Source organism: Metarhizium acridum (genome assembly GCF_019434415.1).
Source record: "Metarhizium acridum strain ARSEF 324 chromosome Unknown scaffold_1, whole genome shotgun sequence".
Classification (NCBI taxonomy): Eukaryota; Fungi; Ascomycota; class Sordariomycetes; order Hypocreales; family Clavicipitaceae; genus Metarhizium; species Metarhizium acridum.
This window is the reverse complement of record NW_027094015.1, coordinates 4300007-4317585: the sequence shown is the minus strand read 5'-3', so window position 1 is coordinate 4317585 and position 17579 is coordinate 4300007. Positions and strand designations below refer to the sequence as shown.

General features: G+C 51.9%; 6 protein-coding genes across 7 annotated transcripts; 3 read left to right on the top strand and 3 right to left on the bottom strand.

The window, feature by feature from the left end:
• Positions 1 to 1419: 1419 nt before the first annotated feature.
• Positions 1420 to 2041, bottom strand: J3458_001335 (uncharacterized protein; the record flags this gene model as incomplete). Its single annotated transcript, XM_007812085.1, has 3 exons — positions 1420 to 1471; positions 1523 to 1872; positions 2003 to 2041. The coding sequence occupies 3 exons, from the start codon at positions 2039 to 2041 to the stop codon at positions 1420 to 1422; spliced, it is 441 nt and encodes a 146-aa protein (XP_007810276.1).
• A 2186-nt stretch (positions 2042 to 4227) lies between these two features.
• J3458_001334 (uncharacterized protein) lies at positions 4228 to 7623 on the top strand (the record flags this gene model as incomplete). Its single annotated transcript, XM_066116670.1, has 1 exon — positions 4228 to 7623. One exon carries the CDS (start codon positions 4228 to 4230, stop codon positions 7621 to 7623), a length of 3396 nt encoding a protein of 1131 aa, XP_065978556.1.
• A 67-nt stretch (positions 7624 to 7690) lies between these two features.
• J3458_001333 (uncharacterized protein) lies at positions 7691 to 9450 on the top strand (the record flags this gene model as incomplete). The annotated part of the gene is made up of 2 exons (XM_066116669.1): positions 7691 to 7781; positions 7841 to 9450. 2 exons carry the CDS (start codon positions 7691 to 7693, stop codon positions 9448 to 9450), a joined length of 1701 nt encoding a protein of 566 aa, XP_065978555.1.
• A 270-nt stretch (positions 9451 to 9720) lies between these two features.
• J3458_001332 (uncharacterized protein) lies at positions 9721 to 10386 on the bottom strand (the record flags this gene model as incomplete). The annotated part of the gene is made up of 1 exon (XM_007812087.1): positions 9721 to 10386. One exon carries the CDS (start codon positions 10384 to 10386, stop codon positions 9721 to 9723), a length of 666 nt encoding a protein of 221 aa, XP_007810278.1.
• A 223-nt stretch (positions 10387 to 10609) lies between these two features.
• CWH41 (Processing alpha glucosidase I) lies at positions 10610 to 13494 on the top strand. Of its 2 annotated transcripts, XM_066116667.1 has the most exons (3): positions 10610 to 11011; positions 11063 to 13032; positions 13120 to 13494. In XM_066116667.1, the coding sequence occupies exons 1-3, from the start codon at positions 10777 to 10779 to the stop codon at positions 13357 to 13359; spliced, it is 2445 nt and encodes an 814-aa protein (XP_065978553.1). In that variant the 5' UTR covers positions 10610 to 10776; the 3' UTR covers positions 13360 to 13494. The 2 variants fall into 2 exon arrangements, with proteins under 2 accessions (XP_065978553.1, XP_065978554.1); XM_066116668.1 differs by having other exon boundaries at positions 10610 to 13032.
• Positions 13495 to 14495: 1001 nt separating this feature from the next.
• MSS1 (mitochondrial splicing system protein) lies at positions 14496 to 17232 on the bottom strand. Its single transcript, XM_066116666.1, has 3 exons — positions 16923 to 17232; positions 15468 to 16873; positions 14496 to 15412 (listed from the first exon to the last, which is right to left on the bottom strand). The coding sequence occupies exons 1-3, from the start codon at positions 17175 to 17177 to the stop codon at positions 15394 to 15396; spliced, it is 1680 nt and encodes a 559-aa protein (XP_065978552.1). The 5' UTR covers positions 17178 to 17232; the 3' UTR covers positions 14496 to 15393.
• Between the last annotated feature and the right edge of the window lie 347 nt (positions 17233 to 17579).

Here is a 17579-nt window from a genome sequence, read left to right as displayed (position 1 = left end):
TCAACTATAGCCGCTCATTTTTTTTGGGGGAGAATACCTCTCTTTTCTCTCCTTTATACAGACCAGATCATTTGATACGTAGAGATTTTCACTCCCAGCCTCGCTATGAACGCTTTATTTCCAGTCCACCCATTCTTACTCTTTCCCGGGTCCAAAATGCCCCGCGTCAAGGATATCATCCGCCGGGTAAGCGAGAAGTATGGCAGGGAATATTTTGAGCGCTGGGTGCTACAACGGCGTGCATCCATGGAACCCAAAGAACCCCTTTTAACCGGACGACCCATTGAGCATGATGAGGTAACTAGTTCGAATGCTACCGGTCGTCTGCCTTCGCTGCCAGAACCAGAATCACCAATCCTCGCAATGGGCCGCCCGGCCATGCCAACATTTCGCCCTTTGAGGGTTCGAAATTCCGAGCAGAGATCGAGTGACAGCCAAGATATGACGGTAGTCAGCACCTACGGACGACCAACGACGAGCCATGCTGAGCAAATACAGCAGCCCTCGGTTGGCCGATTTACATTCGAGACCTCTGAAGTTGCATCTGATGATATCATCACGCCTACACCTGGCCAAGAAAATAGCTCTGACTGTAGATTCTCTATCGCGACTACAGCGGACGCTAATTTGGACAGCCAAAGGCGCCCCCTTACCTGCTATATCTGTGGCAAGTTTTTTGGAAAAGGGGAACCACAAACCAAAGAGGTGGTGGTGTATCTTCCTTGTGGCCATAGTGTAGGCCACGACTGCCTCTTCAACTGGATGACAACACCAAATGGCTCACGACGATGCCCTGCCATGCCTTGTATTTCGATTCGTCACCAGTGTGAGCACATAACCTCACCAGCCACCAAAGAACCATTGATAAAATTTGGCAACGCAGCAGAAGAACGCGAGGCAACCGTCTTGCCGTGGGATTATGGGTTCTGTTCGAGCTCCAAAGGTGCTAAGCTTCACGCGTCTATTAAAGTGACGAGCACAAAAATAAGGAAGCTGGAAGCTATACAAGCCCGAGGGGGGAAGACTGTCGCATTAAATCAGAGGCTCGCAATGCATCGGTCTGTTGTCGAGAGGCATGAAAGGAAACTGGACGAACTGCAGAAAAAATGGTGGACAGCTCAGTGGAAACAGTTTGAGCAAAAGAAGGAGTCAGGTCCGTGGGCCTGGCAAATAACAAAGGGGGGCGACAAGGGTGAATCTTGCTCCACGAGAGCTTAAGCGAAACAGGTTATGCATATGTGTATTAGCCCAGAGTATCAGCACCAAATATGACAGCGACATCGTCTTTCGGATGTGAGCTTTTTCAGTGATACATGTTCCATGCATGCTCTGATCATAATTCGTGTTACTTTATGTTGCTCCCCTGAGGGCTGTATGAAGTGCAGCGCTGCTGGAAATACAGTGTAGAATTTGGGGGTGTCATTCACGAGCTTGTTCTTCGTCGCTGTCGTCCATGAACCCCTCCTCAAGACTAGGAACTGTGAGAATCCAATCATACACGGGGCTCATCGAGGCCACCTACTCTCTACTCAGCCGTCGGTTGCTGTCAAGGCCCGATCCCAAGTATGAATGCAATCTCTGGATGGCATTCAATGTTTGTTCATCCACGTCACCCAGTTCCTCTCCATCTTCCAAAAAGTCGTCTGCGCTCGGATTGTCAACAGATCCTCTATTCCTACTCCACGTCGAGGGTAAGGTGAGTCTTGAGAAGCGATTTACGATGCGATGTCGCAGGCCGGATGTATGGTTGGATATGGACTCCACGGGGAGGTATTGACCGTAGCGGTTGCGATAGCGGCGCCATATGGGGGCGATGACGAATGTGAGCAAGAGGAATATAATGAGGGATATGACGGCTGGGACGAAGAGGGCCTGTATAGTAAGTCTTATTAGCTGATTCGGGCCAAGAGACGGAAGTTCTCCAAGCAGTTACACAGGTTCCCGGCAACTAGGTGCGTTTCGAAATCGAACGAGTCGAAAGAGGACGACTAGGGGAGCATACTTTCACAAGCGATAACATTGAGGACGATGATGCAGCCATTTTGGCGGTGGGGTTGTTTATGTCGGGCGAGGGTGACGTAGAAGCCGTGGGGACGGCTATTGATGCGGTGAGGACATGGAGATGCTTTGGATGATACTGGAATTGATTATGTACGACCGTGGTGTTTGCGAGACGACGGAGTTCGGAGTGCTTGGCGGGTGGCGCCACAAGTGAGACTGGAGCCTGGCATGCGACATGGTCGAACACGTATATCAAAAGAGCACCCTATTATCACTTCTTTTGGTCAACTACTGACAAACGAGAACTTCGTTTGGTGCCCCGAATTAGTATTTCCTTTTTGAAGGGGGTCTTTTTTGGAAAAAAAAAAAATACGCATTTGCGACTTGCAGTAAACACCAATTACTAACAACCATGATTATCAGGGTCTGGCACTACGTACGTACTAACTACCCCAGGGCTGAGATTGGTCTTTTAATGATTACCGTGTTTCTTCCGCACTACTTCGCAACTAGTGTCACCTTGGCTCAATTAGGTCATTGCCAATCTCGCAACCATGGTAAAGCCCCGTGGTCTAAGACACCTAAATTCGTCACGATACGGTCGATGGAATGCCCTGATAGGCACGCAGGGGCTCGTTCGGATCTTGCGCACGTATAGTTTGTCATGGGGTAGTTGCAGAGTCACGAGAGTATCACCGTCTCGCATCAGATTGATCCTCACGGGCGAGACAGCGCGTGTAAGGCTTCCTTCTGACAGGTATATAAGCTAAAATTGCTTATTAATCCTTCAGATATAAGTGCATACTTCTCTGTGGAGGCATTCTGTTTCTCCATTTTGAACCTCAAGATCGGGATTGGGCAGTTAATAGAAGTCCAGTCAAGTCGATGTCGTGACTCTGGTCACGTCTTCGTTTGATGCGCAACTCCACACATACCTACCTAGGTAGGCAAGTAGGTATATCTACTTGGCATCGTGGCGATGCAATGGTTCGTGCCCCCGGTTTCTTCGAGAAGAGACAATGGTTTCGTCAGTTGAGACCATCACGCCAGTGATAAATGAGAATGAAGGTTTACCCTTCTTCATGGCCATGCAATTGAATGCAGCTTACGAATGTGTCAGCTGGTTAGTTCTTGGTAGGGAAAGAGTGATTGACGCAACTTAAGTCGATTCAACTAGCAAGCGCCAGACTGTTTCTAGCTCAACGCCATCATCTCTTCACGAGATGCTTGCTTCCCCACTTCATCAACATCAAATGATCTCAGCTGGGAACTGGAGTCACGACCGCTCTGTTTTCTGTCTACATTTGCCTGGTTATCGGCCTGCTGCTCGTTGTTCTTTGGCGTCCCTGGCTCTGGCCCTAGTGCGGGCTCCTGAAGCGTCATCTCAATCGAGCTGCCGGCCAGGCCAAGTCCCAAAACCGTCTGGTGTCTCCACCCTGGTCGTGCCCCTTGTTTGTATCCTGTTTCGACATTCTTCAGGGGCCTGTCACGGAACCTCTCCGCATGCTATTGCTGTCCGAAGCGGTTTATTGCTGTTAAGACCAATGTCCCAAACACATCCATTTGTTTCCAAACACTGCTGCAACCACTTCCGCAGCCTTAGAACGAGCACAACGTTAGCTCACTCGAGCCACCACGCCTATAACATCGCCGTTCGACGGTTCGACGGCAACCATTCGTTGCTAGCTAGTATTTCCTATCGATACGAAACCTCCGACCCCTATTCCAACAGTGGTGGCAGTCTGTGCTTAGTCGCCGTATTGGTCATTGTCGAACCTGCGCAGTCGCGGCCTGTGAATCCCGCCACGTCCGGACTCTTCTTGGATTGTTTGGGGAGATAATAATAAGAGAGCCTGCGAGCATTCAGCTCGATTGGTAGTTGCGCGGCGCAACACCAACCGGCAGCGCAAGACTGCACGAAGATAAGGCGGCAGCTTGCGAGCTTGTGCCGAGCAAAATAAGGAACCGGGAGGGAGACGACCAACACGGTCTTTTCTTTGCCTGCACGGGTATCTCTTTAACCTTTTCAGCCAGAGAGAGAAAGAAAGCCCAGCCACAAAGCTCCCTCCCCCGTCTCTTTGCCACGGTAGACCCTCGCTACCTGTGACACAAAGGCCCTGGCTGCGTCTTTCATCATGCGAGCGGCCTTGGGCCAGCACTTGACCGTTTTTACGAGTTTCACATAGGTATCCCGCTGTTCTGTTACTATCGCCGCGGATCGCAACCATGTCCTCAGCAGACAAATCCAGACAATCGTCCGGGGGGCGATCTCTTTTTTCCAGAAGTAAGAACAAGGACAAAAGACCGACAGATGGCGACCACCTTGACGCCGCCAGCACTATCAGCTTCCGGACATCAAGGCACAAAAGAGATTCATCCTCCGTGTCTATTGATACGCCCACATCTCCCGACCCCGGACTCAACATGATGGCAGGAGTGATAACATCTATCCCCTACGATAATATGCCTTCCGGTTCACGATCCCCGATACCCGTCGATTATCTCCCCAGTTCCGAACAAGCGCCAGCACGTAGAGATCCCTTGCCTCACCAACTTAACAAAAGTGGCATGGATTTTCATCAATACCCCTCGGTCGACCCATCAAGCGCCAGACCGAGAGAATCTAACATGACCATGGCTTCTACTGGTCGACAAGCCCAGTATCAACAATGGGGTCCTGCTCGAGGGAGCGTTGCTAGCACAGTCAATGGCTCACAAACCTCTCGATACGAATCGTACCTGGGCCCCAATGATGGCCGCAGCTCTGGCGAGAACCTAAGCTTATATTCAGGTAATGCTACCCACCGAGATGCTGGGGGTGTAACACGCTCATCGCAGATAGCATTACCAAGTGTCTCGTCGCAGAGTTCCTATGGCTCTCAGCCGTCGTATCGAGAATCCAATCGAGTCACCAAGTTTCCTGGCCCCTTTCTGACAGCACACGAGGGCTTTTACTTTCCGAAACCGGACGATGATAATGTTATTGAACAAATGTTCCTTCAGCTTATGCAGAAACGAGGATGGCACAACTTGCCTGAGCAAGCTCGACGGCAAATGATGGCTTACCCGCCGCAGAAGAAATGGACACTTCTTTATCAAGATCGCTTGACTGAGTGGCAAGGGGAACAAAAGAGAAGGCAAACAGCTCGGTCCAATCAGTATGCGGCACCGGATATAACGACCTACTCTGACGAAGAAGGCACACCAGAATGGTATGTGCGGAAGGTAATGGAAGATAAGCTAGACGCCAAGGGCCTCGGCAGTCTTGAAGTCAATTTGAGAACACAGCAGATAGGCTGGGTGAAGCGATTTGTCGAATGTCAGGGACAGGTTGCATTGGTCACACTGCTGCAAAAAATCAACCGCAAGACAGTGACCGGTCCCCCGCCGGATAATGCACGAGCAGAGAAGAACCTGGATAAGGGTTACGACATCATTAAGTGCTTAAAAGCTCTTATGAACAACAAGTTTGGCGCCGACGATGCTTTGATGCAGCAAAAAGTTCTTTTAGCCCTTGCTACCTGCCTCATATCAGCACGAATTACAACTAGGAAGCTCGTGAGCGAAATATTAACATTTCTATGTACTTGGGGTCGCGATGGCGAAGGCCACATCAAGGTTATTCAAGCTCTGGACGAGCTGAAGACTCAATCTGGCGAGAATGGCCGATTCGACGCTTGGATGCGCTTGGTAGAGGTAACAATTGATGGCCGTGGCAAAATGGGCAGCCTGGTTGGTGCTAGTGAGGAGGTACGAACTGGTGGTATTGGCATGGAGAATCTGCTCATGGAATATGCCGTCACCACCCTCATGCTCATCAATATGCTGGTAGATGCACCAGAGCATGACCTTCAGCTGCGAATACATATTCGAGCCCAGTTTACAGCATGCGGCATCAAACGAATATTGACAAAAATGGAAGGGTTCCAATATGAGCTCCTCGACAAGCAAATTGAAAGGTTTCGTACTAATGAAGCCATTGATTACGAAGATATGCTGGAGAGAGAAAATAGCAGTATCAAGGATAGCGTCGAAGGTGACGTTAAGGACCTCACTGATCCCGTTCAGATCGCCGACGCCATTCAGCAACGAATCCATGGAAGCAAAGCACAGGATTATTTTGTTTCAGCGCTGCAACACCTCATGCTCATCCGTGCTCAAGACGGGGAAGAGCGGTTGCGTATGTTTCAACTTGTCGACTCAATGCTGAGCTACGTGGCCATGGACCGGCGTTTGCCCAACATGGATCTTAAGCAAAGCCTCAACTTTACGGTCCAGAGTCTGCTAGACAAGCTGCATACTGACTCAGAGGCACGACAGGCGCAGGATGAGTCTCTCGAGTCACGACAGATAGCGGAGGCCGCAATGGCGGAGCGTGACGAAATGCGTGCCAGGCTTGAACTCGGAGCTGATGGACTTGTGAAGAAAATGCAGAAGCAACTTGACGAGCAAGCGCGATTTATTGAAGCCCAAAAAAGGCAAGCGGAGGGCCTGAAAGCTGAGCTGCACAATGTTCAAACTGTCCGTGCTAAAGAAGCTCAAAGAAACGAGCTAGAGACCCGAGAGTTGTATCTGATGTTGAGAGACGCACAAGACATCGCAGCGTCTAATGCCATCAAAGGAAAGCCCAGCAACAGCGACAATGACAATGGTAGCACCAATAACGCGGAAACCGCCGAGCAGATGCAGGGCATTTTGGACCGCGAGAGACTAATGGAGCGTCTCCAGAGGCAATTGGAGCGACAAAAGACACAGTACAAACTGGAAGGCCGTGTTTGGGGCGAGGCCGGCAGCCCATCCGACCGGCTGCGAGCCTTACGTGAAGAAATGGACGATGACAATCTGGAATCACCAGCTGGGAGCGGAACACCGCCTCGTGACCTTACTAACAGTGTTCTGGGCAGCGTGGGTCGCCAGACCAGAATTCCTCGCAAACCACTTGGCTCGGACAAAGGTGCTGAAGATGGTGTCATTGAAGAAAGTGAAGAAACAGAAGGCGAAGAAGGTGTCATTTACGAACGTCCTCGTATTGTTGAGATGAAGCGGCCGACCATCGACCCTAAGCAACAAGCTGGCCTGGTAAACGAAATAGGCTCCAAGGTCAAGAAATATGAGGGCAGCGACTCGGAAGATGCTGATGTCGACGCTACACAATCGCATCCCAGCTTGGAATCATCAACACCAAGAACCTCGGCAGATGATGAGGCACTAAAGACCGAATCTGCTGTAGCAGGTCCTCCTCCTCCCCCCCCCTCCACCACCTCCGCCCATGCCGGGCCAGATTCCCGGTGCACCACCGCCTCCTCCGCCACCGCCTCCACCACCTCCACCACCTATGCCGGGTCAAATTCCCGGCGGTCCTCCTCCTCCTCCTCCTCCACCGCCGCCCATGCCTGGGTCTATCCCAGGATCAGCCTCGGCAGGCTCCATACCGCCGCCCCCACCCCCCCCTTTACCTGGAGCTATCCCTTCTGGCAATTACCTACCTCAGAAATCAACTTATACTGCTCCAAGTATTGGTCTCCCCGTGGCACGGCCCAAGAAGAAGCTCAAGGCTTTGCATTGGGAAAAGCTCGACACCCCCGAGACCAGTCACTGGGCTGCGCATGCTCCGTCAGCTGAGGAGCGAGAAGAGAAGTATAATGAGCTTAGCCGAAAGGGTATCTTGGACGAGGTTGAAAAGCTTTTTATGGCCAAAGAGATCAAGAAGTTGGGTGGTGGAATGGCCAAGAATAGTGACAAAAAGCAAATCATTTCTGCTGACCTGCGGAAGGCATACGGTAAGTGCTACATCATGGACATCATAGTTATTTTCCAGCTGCTAACACATCGAATATAGAAATCGCCTTTGCCAAGTTTTCACAACATTCTGTGGAGAAGATTGTTCAGATGATTATTCATTGTGACCCTCAAGTACTGGATAATCAGGTTGTCATGGAGTTCCTTCAAAAGGAGGACCTATGCAATATTTCCGACAATGTAGCGAAACAAATGGCGCCGTACAGCCGAGATCTAACTGGCCCTGATGCCACCAGCCAGAACCGCGAGCAAGATCCCTCGGAGCTCACAAGACAGGACCAAATTTACTTGCATACCGCGTTTGAGTTGCACCACTACTGGAAGAGCCGCATGAGGGCCTTGTGGCTAAGTAAAAATTTTGAATCAGACTACGAGGAGCTCAATGAAAGAATAAACCAGGTTGTGACAGTTTCAGAGAGCCTGCGGGACTCTGTATCGCTCATGAATGTCCTTGGTCTCATTCTCGACATTGGCAATTATATGAATGACGCTAACAAACAAGCGCGTGGTTTCAAGCTAAGCTCACTAGCACGGTTAGGCATGGTCAAGGATGACAAGAATGAATCCTCGCTGGCAGACCTGGTGGAGCGTATAGTTCGAAGTCAGTACCCCGAATGGGAGGGATTTGCCAACGACATCAGCGGTGTTGTGACGGCACAAAAGATCAATGTGGAACAGCTGCAGACGGATGCCAAGAAGTACATTGAGACCATTCGCAATGTGCAAATGTCCCTGGACTCAGGGAACCTCAGCGACCCCAAACAATTCCATCCTGAGGACCGCGTCAGCCAAATCGTGCAGCGATGCATGAAGGAAGCACGACGCAAGGCCGACCAAATGGAGCTCTATCTTGATGAAATGATTAAAACTTATAAGGACATTATGGTGTTTTATGGAGAGGATCCTACCGACGAAAACGCCCAACGAGAGTTCTTCGCCAAACTGGCCAACTTTTTGATGGAGTGGAAGAAATCCAAGGAGAAGAATATTCAGCTGGAAGAGATGAGGAGACGAAACGAAGCGTCCATGAAGCGTAAGCACGCTGTGCAAAAGGGAGGAGCTGCAGCAGCTCTGGGCGAAGGAAGCGCCTCACCAACCAGTACCGGCGCAATGGACTCGCTGCTTGAGAAGCTTCGAGCAGCGGCGCCACAAGCCCGGGACCAGAGAGATCGACGTCGTCGCGCGCGTCTCAAGGACAGACACCAAGTGCGAGTGGCTTCGGGCCAAAAGATTCCTGACCCGACTGAAGTACCCGACGCCGAGGTCGGTCTACAAAATATTGAAAAGGCAATTGACGAAGAGGGCAACCCAATTGTTAGCCCAGGACTGAGTTCGCCTAGAGAAGGAGATGAAGATGTTGCTGACCGAGCCGCTGCCTTGCTACAAGGTATGCGTGGCGACGGGGATGATGATGCCGCAAAGCGAGAGAGCCTACGACAATCGAGACGGCAAACAGCTGAGGATGAGCGTCGATTAAGAAGACGGAGGAGAGAGAAAGCAGGCGCTAGCCAAATAAGCGGGACTGCAGAGGAAGCTGCTGCTGCAGATAGCACCGCGGCTGGCGTACCAGAAGCGGTTGAAGAGGCGGAGAGGGAGCCGCCGGATGAAGGGCTTACGGAGGGAGCAAAGGTAGAAGCGGAGAACGAGTAGAGGGTCTGTAGACGGGAGAGCTGCATATAGCGTCCGTACGTAATGTTTATATTGGCATATTTTGCTATTCGACAAAGTATTTTAGCAAGTATATCACTGTGTAGAATGTCCGCCTTTCGCTAGTTCCACAATGGCAGCGCACGGAGGTGACGTGAGATGCAGAGTCATAATCTTTATTCATAAACCGATTTCCCATTCTAGCCCCAAACGCCATACATTTTTATGATACAATTTCGTATTGTGACCGTATGGGCCTTACCCATCATCACATCACCTACCCGGGCTTAAGGGTCTATTGAAACCTCCCTGCCGGTTCATGTATTGTCTATACTCCATCTTCTTCTCCTTCCTTACTGCTCCGGCACTATTGCCAGGTACCTTTTTGCCTTTTGTCGTGCCAAAACCACCAAATCCCATCATGGCTTGCATGGCAGCCATGTTGTCGTCGGCATCTGCCTCTCCGGGCTCTTCATCGTCTTCATTGGACATAGGGGTATCGTCTCGGGACCGGGACCGGTCGCGTGGTGGGGAACTGCGACGATGGCTAGAAGCAGGAGCTCGGAATGCTTTATCAGTGCGAGAGCGAGTTGGTAGAGTTGAAGAGGGTGGGGGACTGGTGCTGGTGGGTGAAGCTGATCTTCGACGAGCATGTGGTCGGTCTCTCTCTCGGTCATCGTAGCGGCGAGAATCTCTAGGGGACCTGTCCTGGCCGCTGCGGCCTCTTCCACGGCTGCCTCGATCTCTATAGCGCCTATCCGGGGATCTAGTACGGTCGTCGTAGCCACCCCTTCTCTCCCGAGATCTGGAACGTGGGTGCGGACGATCCGAGTCTCTTTCGCGATCGAAGCGGTCTCGGTCCCGTGGTCGCCGAGGGCGGTCTGATTCGTCCCACATTTGGCGGCTATCTGGGCGGCGGGGACGGCGAGAGTCGCTCATGTTGTGATGCAAAACCTTGGGCTAGGATGGGTTGTATTGACTGGCTGGTGGAGCGATGCCAGGTTGAAAGGACTCAAGTGCTGTGATGTCGAAAAAAGATGCTTGCTCTTGGTGTGGTGACGGAGGGGGCGTGGGATGGCGAATTACTGTCCCTGGATCCCCTGGGATTTCCCCACACGCCCCAAGCTCCTTGTGCCACGGAGCTCAACTCACTAATGAAACCCGCCGTGCGACAGCAACGCCAATTCACTGGCGAACGTGGCCTTAGAGTGCTGTGTATGAACTTGACCTTGGCCATCTGATCGCAGGGCACTTCGGCCAGGAAGGCATCCATCGTCCATCTCGCTACTCACCCCATGGTTTGTTAACGGAGCGCGAGATTTCGACAACATGGCCAGATTCATCCAATCGTTGGCGGCTGTAGCGGCAATTCTTGCCACTGGAACATCTGCCACGGGTGATCTTTCGGTCCTGACTGGCGAGATTGGGCGCCAAAACAACGAGAGTTTGTTTTGGGGTCCGTACAAGCCCAATCTGTATTTTGGCGTCCGACCTAGACTGCCAGAGAGTTTGTGGACGGGATTGATGTGGGGGAGAATCGAAGAGTACAACGATGTCAAAGATGGCAAGGAATCACGTCCGATACCGTTGATAGTCGCGTGCTAACAAGATTTAGGCCTGAGATATACTTGCGAACAAGGCGAAGATATTCGCGGCTACGGATGGGACGAGTATGACGCACGAAGCGGTGGTATTCAAACCATTCATGACGAGGGCAACAAGATTGACATTACTACATCGTTTATTAAAATCCCTGGAGGAAGCCATGGTGGCAGCTGGGCTGTCAGGATCAAGGGGCAACTACGTGAGAATGCGCCGGCGGACCACAAGACGGTCGCATACTACTACATCGCACAAGAAGGGAAAGGCGAGCTCGTGGCCCAAGGTGAAGGTGACGAGCTCGGATATAAAGGCGATGCTACGTTCATCGGAAACTCCGAGACTTTGGGCGACTATAAGATTGTTGTCACCGAAGGCATTGGGAAATATCCTGCCGGGAACCATGAGATTTCCACTACTCGACCTGGAGATGTTACCTTGGTACACAGCGCTGAGGTTTCAGAGGATATCATTTGGCAGGCTGTGCCTTTGCTGTTCCAAAAGCTGCAACCCGCAGCCATGGCTGTACAGGAAGAATATGGCATGGAGAATCCACCGCCAGCATGGCAGGTTTATCGTATGGCACATCAGCCTGGAAAAGGCAACTCGCATATTCTCCAAAGAACGTACGAAGGCTCGTTTGAATTTGACGTCATTTTCTCATCTGCGTCTGCTGGCAAGGAACTAACCAAGGAGGATGTCACAAAGACTATTGCAGCGACATCTAGCGCCTTTGCGGATCGGTTTTCGAGCATCTTTGAGCTCAAGCCACCGTTCAAGGATGAGCAGTACCAGCGGTTTGGCAAGAGCATGTTCTCCAACCTTCTTGGTGGTGTGGGATACTTTTACGGAAAGCAGGTGATTGATCGATCGTATGCGCCCGAGTATGAAGAGGAGAGTGAGGGCTTCTGGGAGGAAACTCGTCAGGCTAGAGAACGTCAAGCACAGACACTCGAAGGGCCGTATGAACTGTTCACGAGTGTTCCGTCTCGGCCCTTCTTCCCTCGAGGCTTTCTTTGGGATGAAGGTTTTCACCTTGTTCCTATTGCCGATTGGGATATGGATTTGACACTCGAGGTGATCAAGAGCTGGTATAACACGATGGATGAGGATGGCTGGATTCCTCGAGAGCAGATCCTTGGACCCGAGGCTCGCACCAAGGTTCCTGAAGAGTTTCAGGTTCAATATCCGCACTACGCCAATCCGCCTACGCTCTTCCTCGTGATTGAGGATTTCATGGAGCGCCTCCGGAAGACTAACGGCACGCAGCCGTCGGGGAAGGAGAAGTTGGCGCAGGAAAGAAGAAACCCTCTGCACACGGCACATTTGGACAACATGGAGCTTGGCGAGGATTATCTCCGAAAGATGTATCCTCTCCTGAAGCGCCAGTATGACTGGTTCCGCAAAACGCAGCGCGGCGACCTCAAGGGCTACGACCGGGAGGCGTATTCATCAAAAGAGGGCTACAGGTGGAGAGGAAGATCCGAGTCACACATCTTGACAAGCGGTCTCGACGACTATCCTCGCCCACAGCCGCCACACCCTGGTGAGCTGCATGTCGACCTCATGTCGTGGGTTGGCTTGATGACGAAGTCGCTGAAGAATATTGCCGAAGCCCTAGATATGAAGGAAGATGTGGCGGAGCTGGTCAAGAACCTGGATGCTATTGAACACAACCTCAACGACCTGCACTGGTCAGAAAAGGACGGATGCTTTTGCGACGCCACAGTGGATGATTTTGAGGAGCACCAACTTGTCTGCCACAAGGGTTATGTGTCGCTGTTTCCCTTCATGGTAGGACTGCTCAAGCCAAATGACCCGAAGCTCGGCAAGATTCTGGACCTGATCGCCGACGAGGAGCAACTCTGGAGTGCACACGGCATCCGCAGCCTCAGCAAACAGGATGAATTTTATGGAACAGGCGAGAATTATTGGCGCGGTCCGATCTGGATGCCCATGAACTACATGGTAGTGAAGCAGCTGCAGGTAAGCTTAATATGCCACATTTTAAACGATAGGGGCTATCCCTTCTTAGGCATCGAACCACGACGGGCTAACCGACTGTCACATTAGAGCATTGCAAAACAGGAGGGTCCGTACCGAAGCAAGGCACGAGACATGTACAACAAGCTCCGAAAGAACCTCGTGGACACAGTTTACAAGAGCTGGAGGGAGACGGGGTTTGCGTGGGAGCAGTATAACCCGGAAACGGGGGCTGGACAAAGAACGCAGCATTTCACAGGGTGGACGAGTCTAGTGGTGAAGATTATGGCAATGGATGATTTAAGCGGGCACGGCCGAGACGAGCTGTAGGCGACGACGACGCAGGAGCGCCAGGGGGGAAAAAAGAAGAAGAAAAAATCATATAGACAGTGAATCATCGGAGTTAACGGGCCAGAATAGACGATGGGTGACAATCGGATGATGAGTCGTAATGACGTTTTGTGGTTGACTATCTTGACAAATCAGCTTACCATTTTGACGCTTTGTGCAACCAGCCTCGACAAGCTTTGGCTGCCGAGTCAAAGAAGCCGCCTTTTTCCTTTTAAAATTTGGTGGAAAGCCAAAGAGGTGGCCAATCAGTGTTTGCCAGACGTCAGTTATGCCAGCATTGTCAACCGGTGTAATGAGTCTTTTGCTGCGCAATGGGACCAAAAAAAAAAAATACAAGGCAGCACAACGCCATAAACGAGAGCAGCGGTGCCTGGCAAAGGCCACGTTTTGGTGCAACTCTGTCTGACACACATGAATTGGGGGACCGGGGGGGCCAATTTTTTTTTTTTTTTTTTCGTCCTTTTTCCATGACGGGACGGAAGTCAGTTGCTGGGTCGGCCGGCCCGTTAGGGGCACCCCGAAGGATTCTGTTGCGATTCTACGGCTTGCCTTGTTCTGCGACGCCAGGCGGTGCCCATGAACGAGGTTGCCGGACACACAAGAGGATTCCTGATTCCTGTCATGTTGGTTCGAGCAGTGTCGGCACGCTCGGCGCTGCTATTTTTGCTCCCCTCGGTCTTCTCGGGACAACGCGGCGCAGGCAAGGGCTTACATGTAGAGCAGAGCAGCAGGCGCGGCATCAGATCTCGTCACGATACGAAGCTGGGCGCTGCGTTTCCGGGGCGAGAATATCACGACGGCTAGACAAAGTCGACGGCCGTGCTAACTAAACGAAACGAAACGAGACAAGGCGGCGTTTGTGTCGCTTGCGGGTGCGGCTGTGCGAGCCCAGGGCCATTTGGCTCTCGCTCTCAGCTTGGCCCTGCATGTTCCAACGTTTCCGCCTACATGCCCCTGGCAATGTGCGCCAGAGGTATCGGCCGTCGGAGAACATGTCTGGAAGCAGCCTTGTGTCACAGCTGAATACGCAGGCACCGGCGGCCCGGCTTGCAGGGGATTTCGTGGACACAGACTGGAGTCGGTCGACCCACCCGTGAGATAAGCGCCCCGGGAGCCCACGTTGTTTTGGTCAAGTCATGACCTGGGCCACCCTTGGGGGCCGCTGAGAAAGCTCAGGCAGCCTCAGCCCTACCGTCCGTGACGACGTGTGAGTCGTGGTCGACTCCGTGAGAGGGCAGGAGGCCTTTTTGGGGGCCGGATTGCCTCGTGGCCATGGGCTTTGTGGCGAGCATGCCGGGGCCTTTTTTTGGGGATATATAAGATGGATGGACGGCGGCCTTGAGACGAGGATTCTTCGTTTTCTTTTGCAAGACAGCATCTAGAAAGCATCACGACTCGCTCACATATTCTTGTACAAGATCACAACCACTGCTTCAAGTTTAAGCATCATCGCACCCAAAGCGTACCTGCTATTTTTCATATTACAACACAAGCGCATGTTTATGCACGCCTGAACTACACGTCGACGTATAAGCATCTCCAATCCAAAAAAAAAAACCACAAAAACTCTCACACATCTCTCACTCCCCGAAAATGGCCGCCTCAACTGCCTTCGAGCCCGTCAACTACGGCCGCTCAGGATACAACATTGTCAGCGGCGCACCCGGCACCGTCCCCAGCGACGACGAGGACCGCCGATAAAGGCCACACCTACCACCGTCACAAACAATTAATACCTCAACACATATTGGCAACTTCTCTGGGAAGGGGGATGTATAGAACATTGCATTTGTCAGCATAGCATCGAAATTGCTACCGCGGACACATAGAACGGCGCATAAAACAGTTTCTCTCATTTGAAAAAAAGATTTAGAATACATCAACGGGTGTTGGTACATGATTCCCTTCGCAGGGAGGGGGGTTACCCGGATATAGAATAGACTAGGGGCCTGTGCTGGACACAATACATCTCTTCTCGACATCGCACAGTATTATACATCGTGCATGTGCTGACTACTTGCCCACGCAGAACCTGCATTTGTTAGCCGTGCGCTTCGCCCAAGTGAAAGAAGGAACCGGGAGCATACTTTTCAAAAACCACGCCCAATACCTCCTCTACGTCCCCAGCCTCACCTTTGCCGGTGATTCTGGCCAGACAATCCGCGGCGTATCTCAGATACTCGGCTGCGAGGACAATGTCTGAATCTAATCCCTCTCGCGGTTGCGCTTCGTCCATGAAATCTTCTAAATGGCCTCTGCATTTGGCAAGTAATTGGCGCTGTCGTTCAGTAACACCCAGCAGGTCTCGCATGTCGGGTGGCATGTCGGTCATTTGGGAAAAGGAGGCGACTAGTGCGTTGACGACGTGTTGGACGCCACCATCCTTCGATGCAGAGCCGTCTTCTTTGCAGGATATGCAGATTGGTTCTTGTGGAAGTGAAGGGTATTCCTCGCGAATCAGTTGGCGGAACTGTTGGAGCAGGTGGGAGAGTATTCCTCCATCGACTGTGTCTTGCTTGTTGACAATGACGAGAGAAGATTGTGCTTCGGTCGCAATGGCCATCGTCTCCTTGTCAAAGTGGATAAACGGCCCGGACGGCCCTGCTTCTACGGACGCCAGGACAACAACCATGTCTGACTCCTGTGCCCTTTCCCTCGCTCGTCGAATGCCCTCTTCTTCCACGGCGCCAATAACCTCGTCGCTAGTCTCAGTCTTGGACCGAAAGCCGGCGGTGTCGGCAAAAGAGCATAGAAACCCTCGTATATCGAGACTGGCCTCTACAATATCCCGTGTGGTGCCAGCCTCGCCTGAAACAATGGATGCTTCCCGACCGACAATGATGTTCATCAAGGAGCTTTTCCCAGTATTCGGGGGGCCTACCAACGCGATTCGAATTCCGTTCCGCAACAACTCGCTTCGTTGGCTGCCCAACTCATGCAGGTCGATGGAGTGCAAAATCTTGGCTACCTGTCTTGCCACATTTCCCAGCAGCTCAGACTGCGACTCGTCAAAATGCTGATCCTCTGAAAAGTCTATGAGAGCCTCGATCTCCCCGCGGGCTTGAAGTAAGTGGTGCCGCCAGTCTTCGTAGCTTCTTCCAAGCGCGCCAGAGTTACCTCTTACTGCTGCGCGACGCTGCTGTTCCGTCTCTGCGTCCAAAGTGTCGCCCAGGGATTCAATTTGCGCTAGATCAAGGCGGCCATTGAAGAATGCACGTTTGGTGAATTCGCCTGGTTCGGCGTAGCGGACGCGCGTGCTGGTTTGGCATTTGGGAATAGCGGACAAGACGGCCTTCACTGTCGCTGGGCCGCCGTGGACGTGGAGCTCAAGGACTTCCTCGCCGGTGACTGTTTTGGGCGATGGAAAATAGAGTAGGAGGGCTTCCACATCTAATATGTTGGTTTCAGTGTTGGATGCCGGGTCAAGTAGGGTACGAACAGTCGCACGCCTAGGCTTGGGTGGTGGTTTGCCCGGGCATAAGCCTTGGTATATCTGAGCTTTGTTATTAACCAAGTTCCATGTGCTATATCGAGAAGCTTACTTGAAGACATGATGATCCAGATATGCGGATCACCGCGATCCCTGCCCTGCCATGTGCCGTGGATAAGGCATAGATGGTATCCCCAAACACTGGGAAGTTGACGTGAGCACGTCCTCGGCGAATGGTGTTGGACGTGAAGTGTTTTGCAAGCGGCCGACGCCGCGCCACATCAAGGAACTTGTAGCATGGTGAAGGCCAGCGCGGTACGCGAGGCCCGGCGAATATTAATCTGGCACAAGATGAGCGCCGGAGCATCGACAAAGTTGTGCGATGAGCTGAATATGTTGGGGAGATGATATGCAGAGTGGAGGTTGACAAGCTAATCAAATGACAGCGTCCGATGATCCGATGTCTGGTGGTTGACAGGCTGGGGAATTCGCTCTACAGCGGGCGGAATACCACAACCCCCCCTGGCCAGCTGAGTCGGGCTTCATCATGCACATTCGGCCCTGACAACTTTTCATGTTCTACGACAAAAACATATCACTGCCGCCATCTTGATAAGCGTCAATAGTTACTCGATTATTTTACTTTTAGTACCACTGAACACGCAGCATGTTGAACACAGCCTGCCATGTTGATCCTTGGTCATGGCCAAAACTGCCACGCCGAGTGCCGTAGATGAGCTCAGCCTTCTTCTTGGACACGGACGGCCTT

Coding starts and splice junctions, on each gene's coding strand:
- MSS1 (XM_066116666.1), bottom strand. CDS start 17,177: ATGCTCCGGCGCTCATCTTGTGCCAGATTAATATTCGCCGGGCCTCGC. Junction 16,874..16,922: donor CTGGATCATCATGTCTTCAA/GTAAGCTTCTCG, acceptor AACAAAGCTCAG/ATATACCAAGGCTTATGCCC.
- CWH41 (XM_066116667.1), top strand. CDS start 10,777: ATGGCCAGATTCATCCAATCGTTGGCGGCTGTAGCGGCAATTCTTGCC. Junction 11,012..11,062: donor GTACAACGATGTCAAAGATG/GCAAGGAATCAC, acceptor AACAAGATTTAG/GCCTGAGATATACTTGCGAA. Junction 13,033..13,119: donor TGGTAGTGAAGCAGCTGCAG/GTAAGCTTAATA, acceptor CTGTCACATTAG/AGCATTGCAAAACAGGAGGG.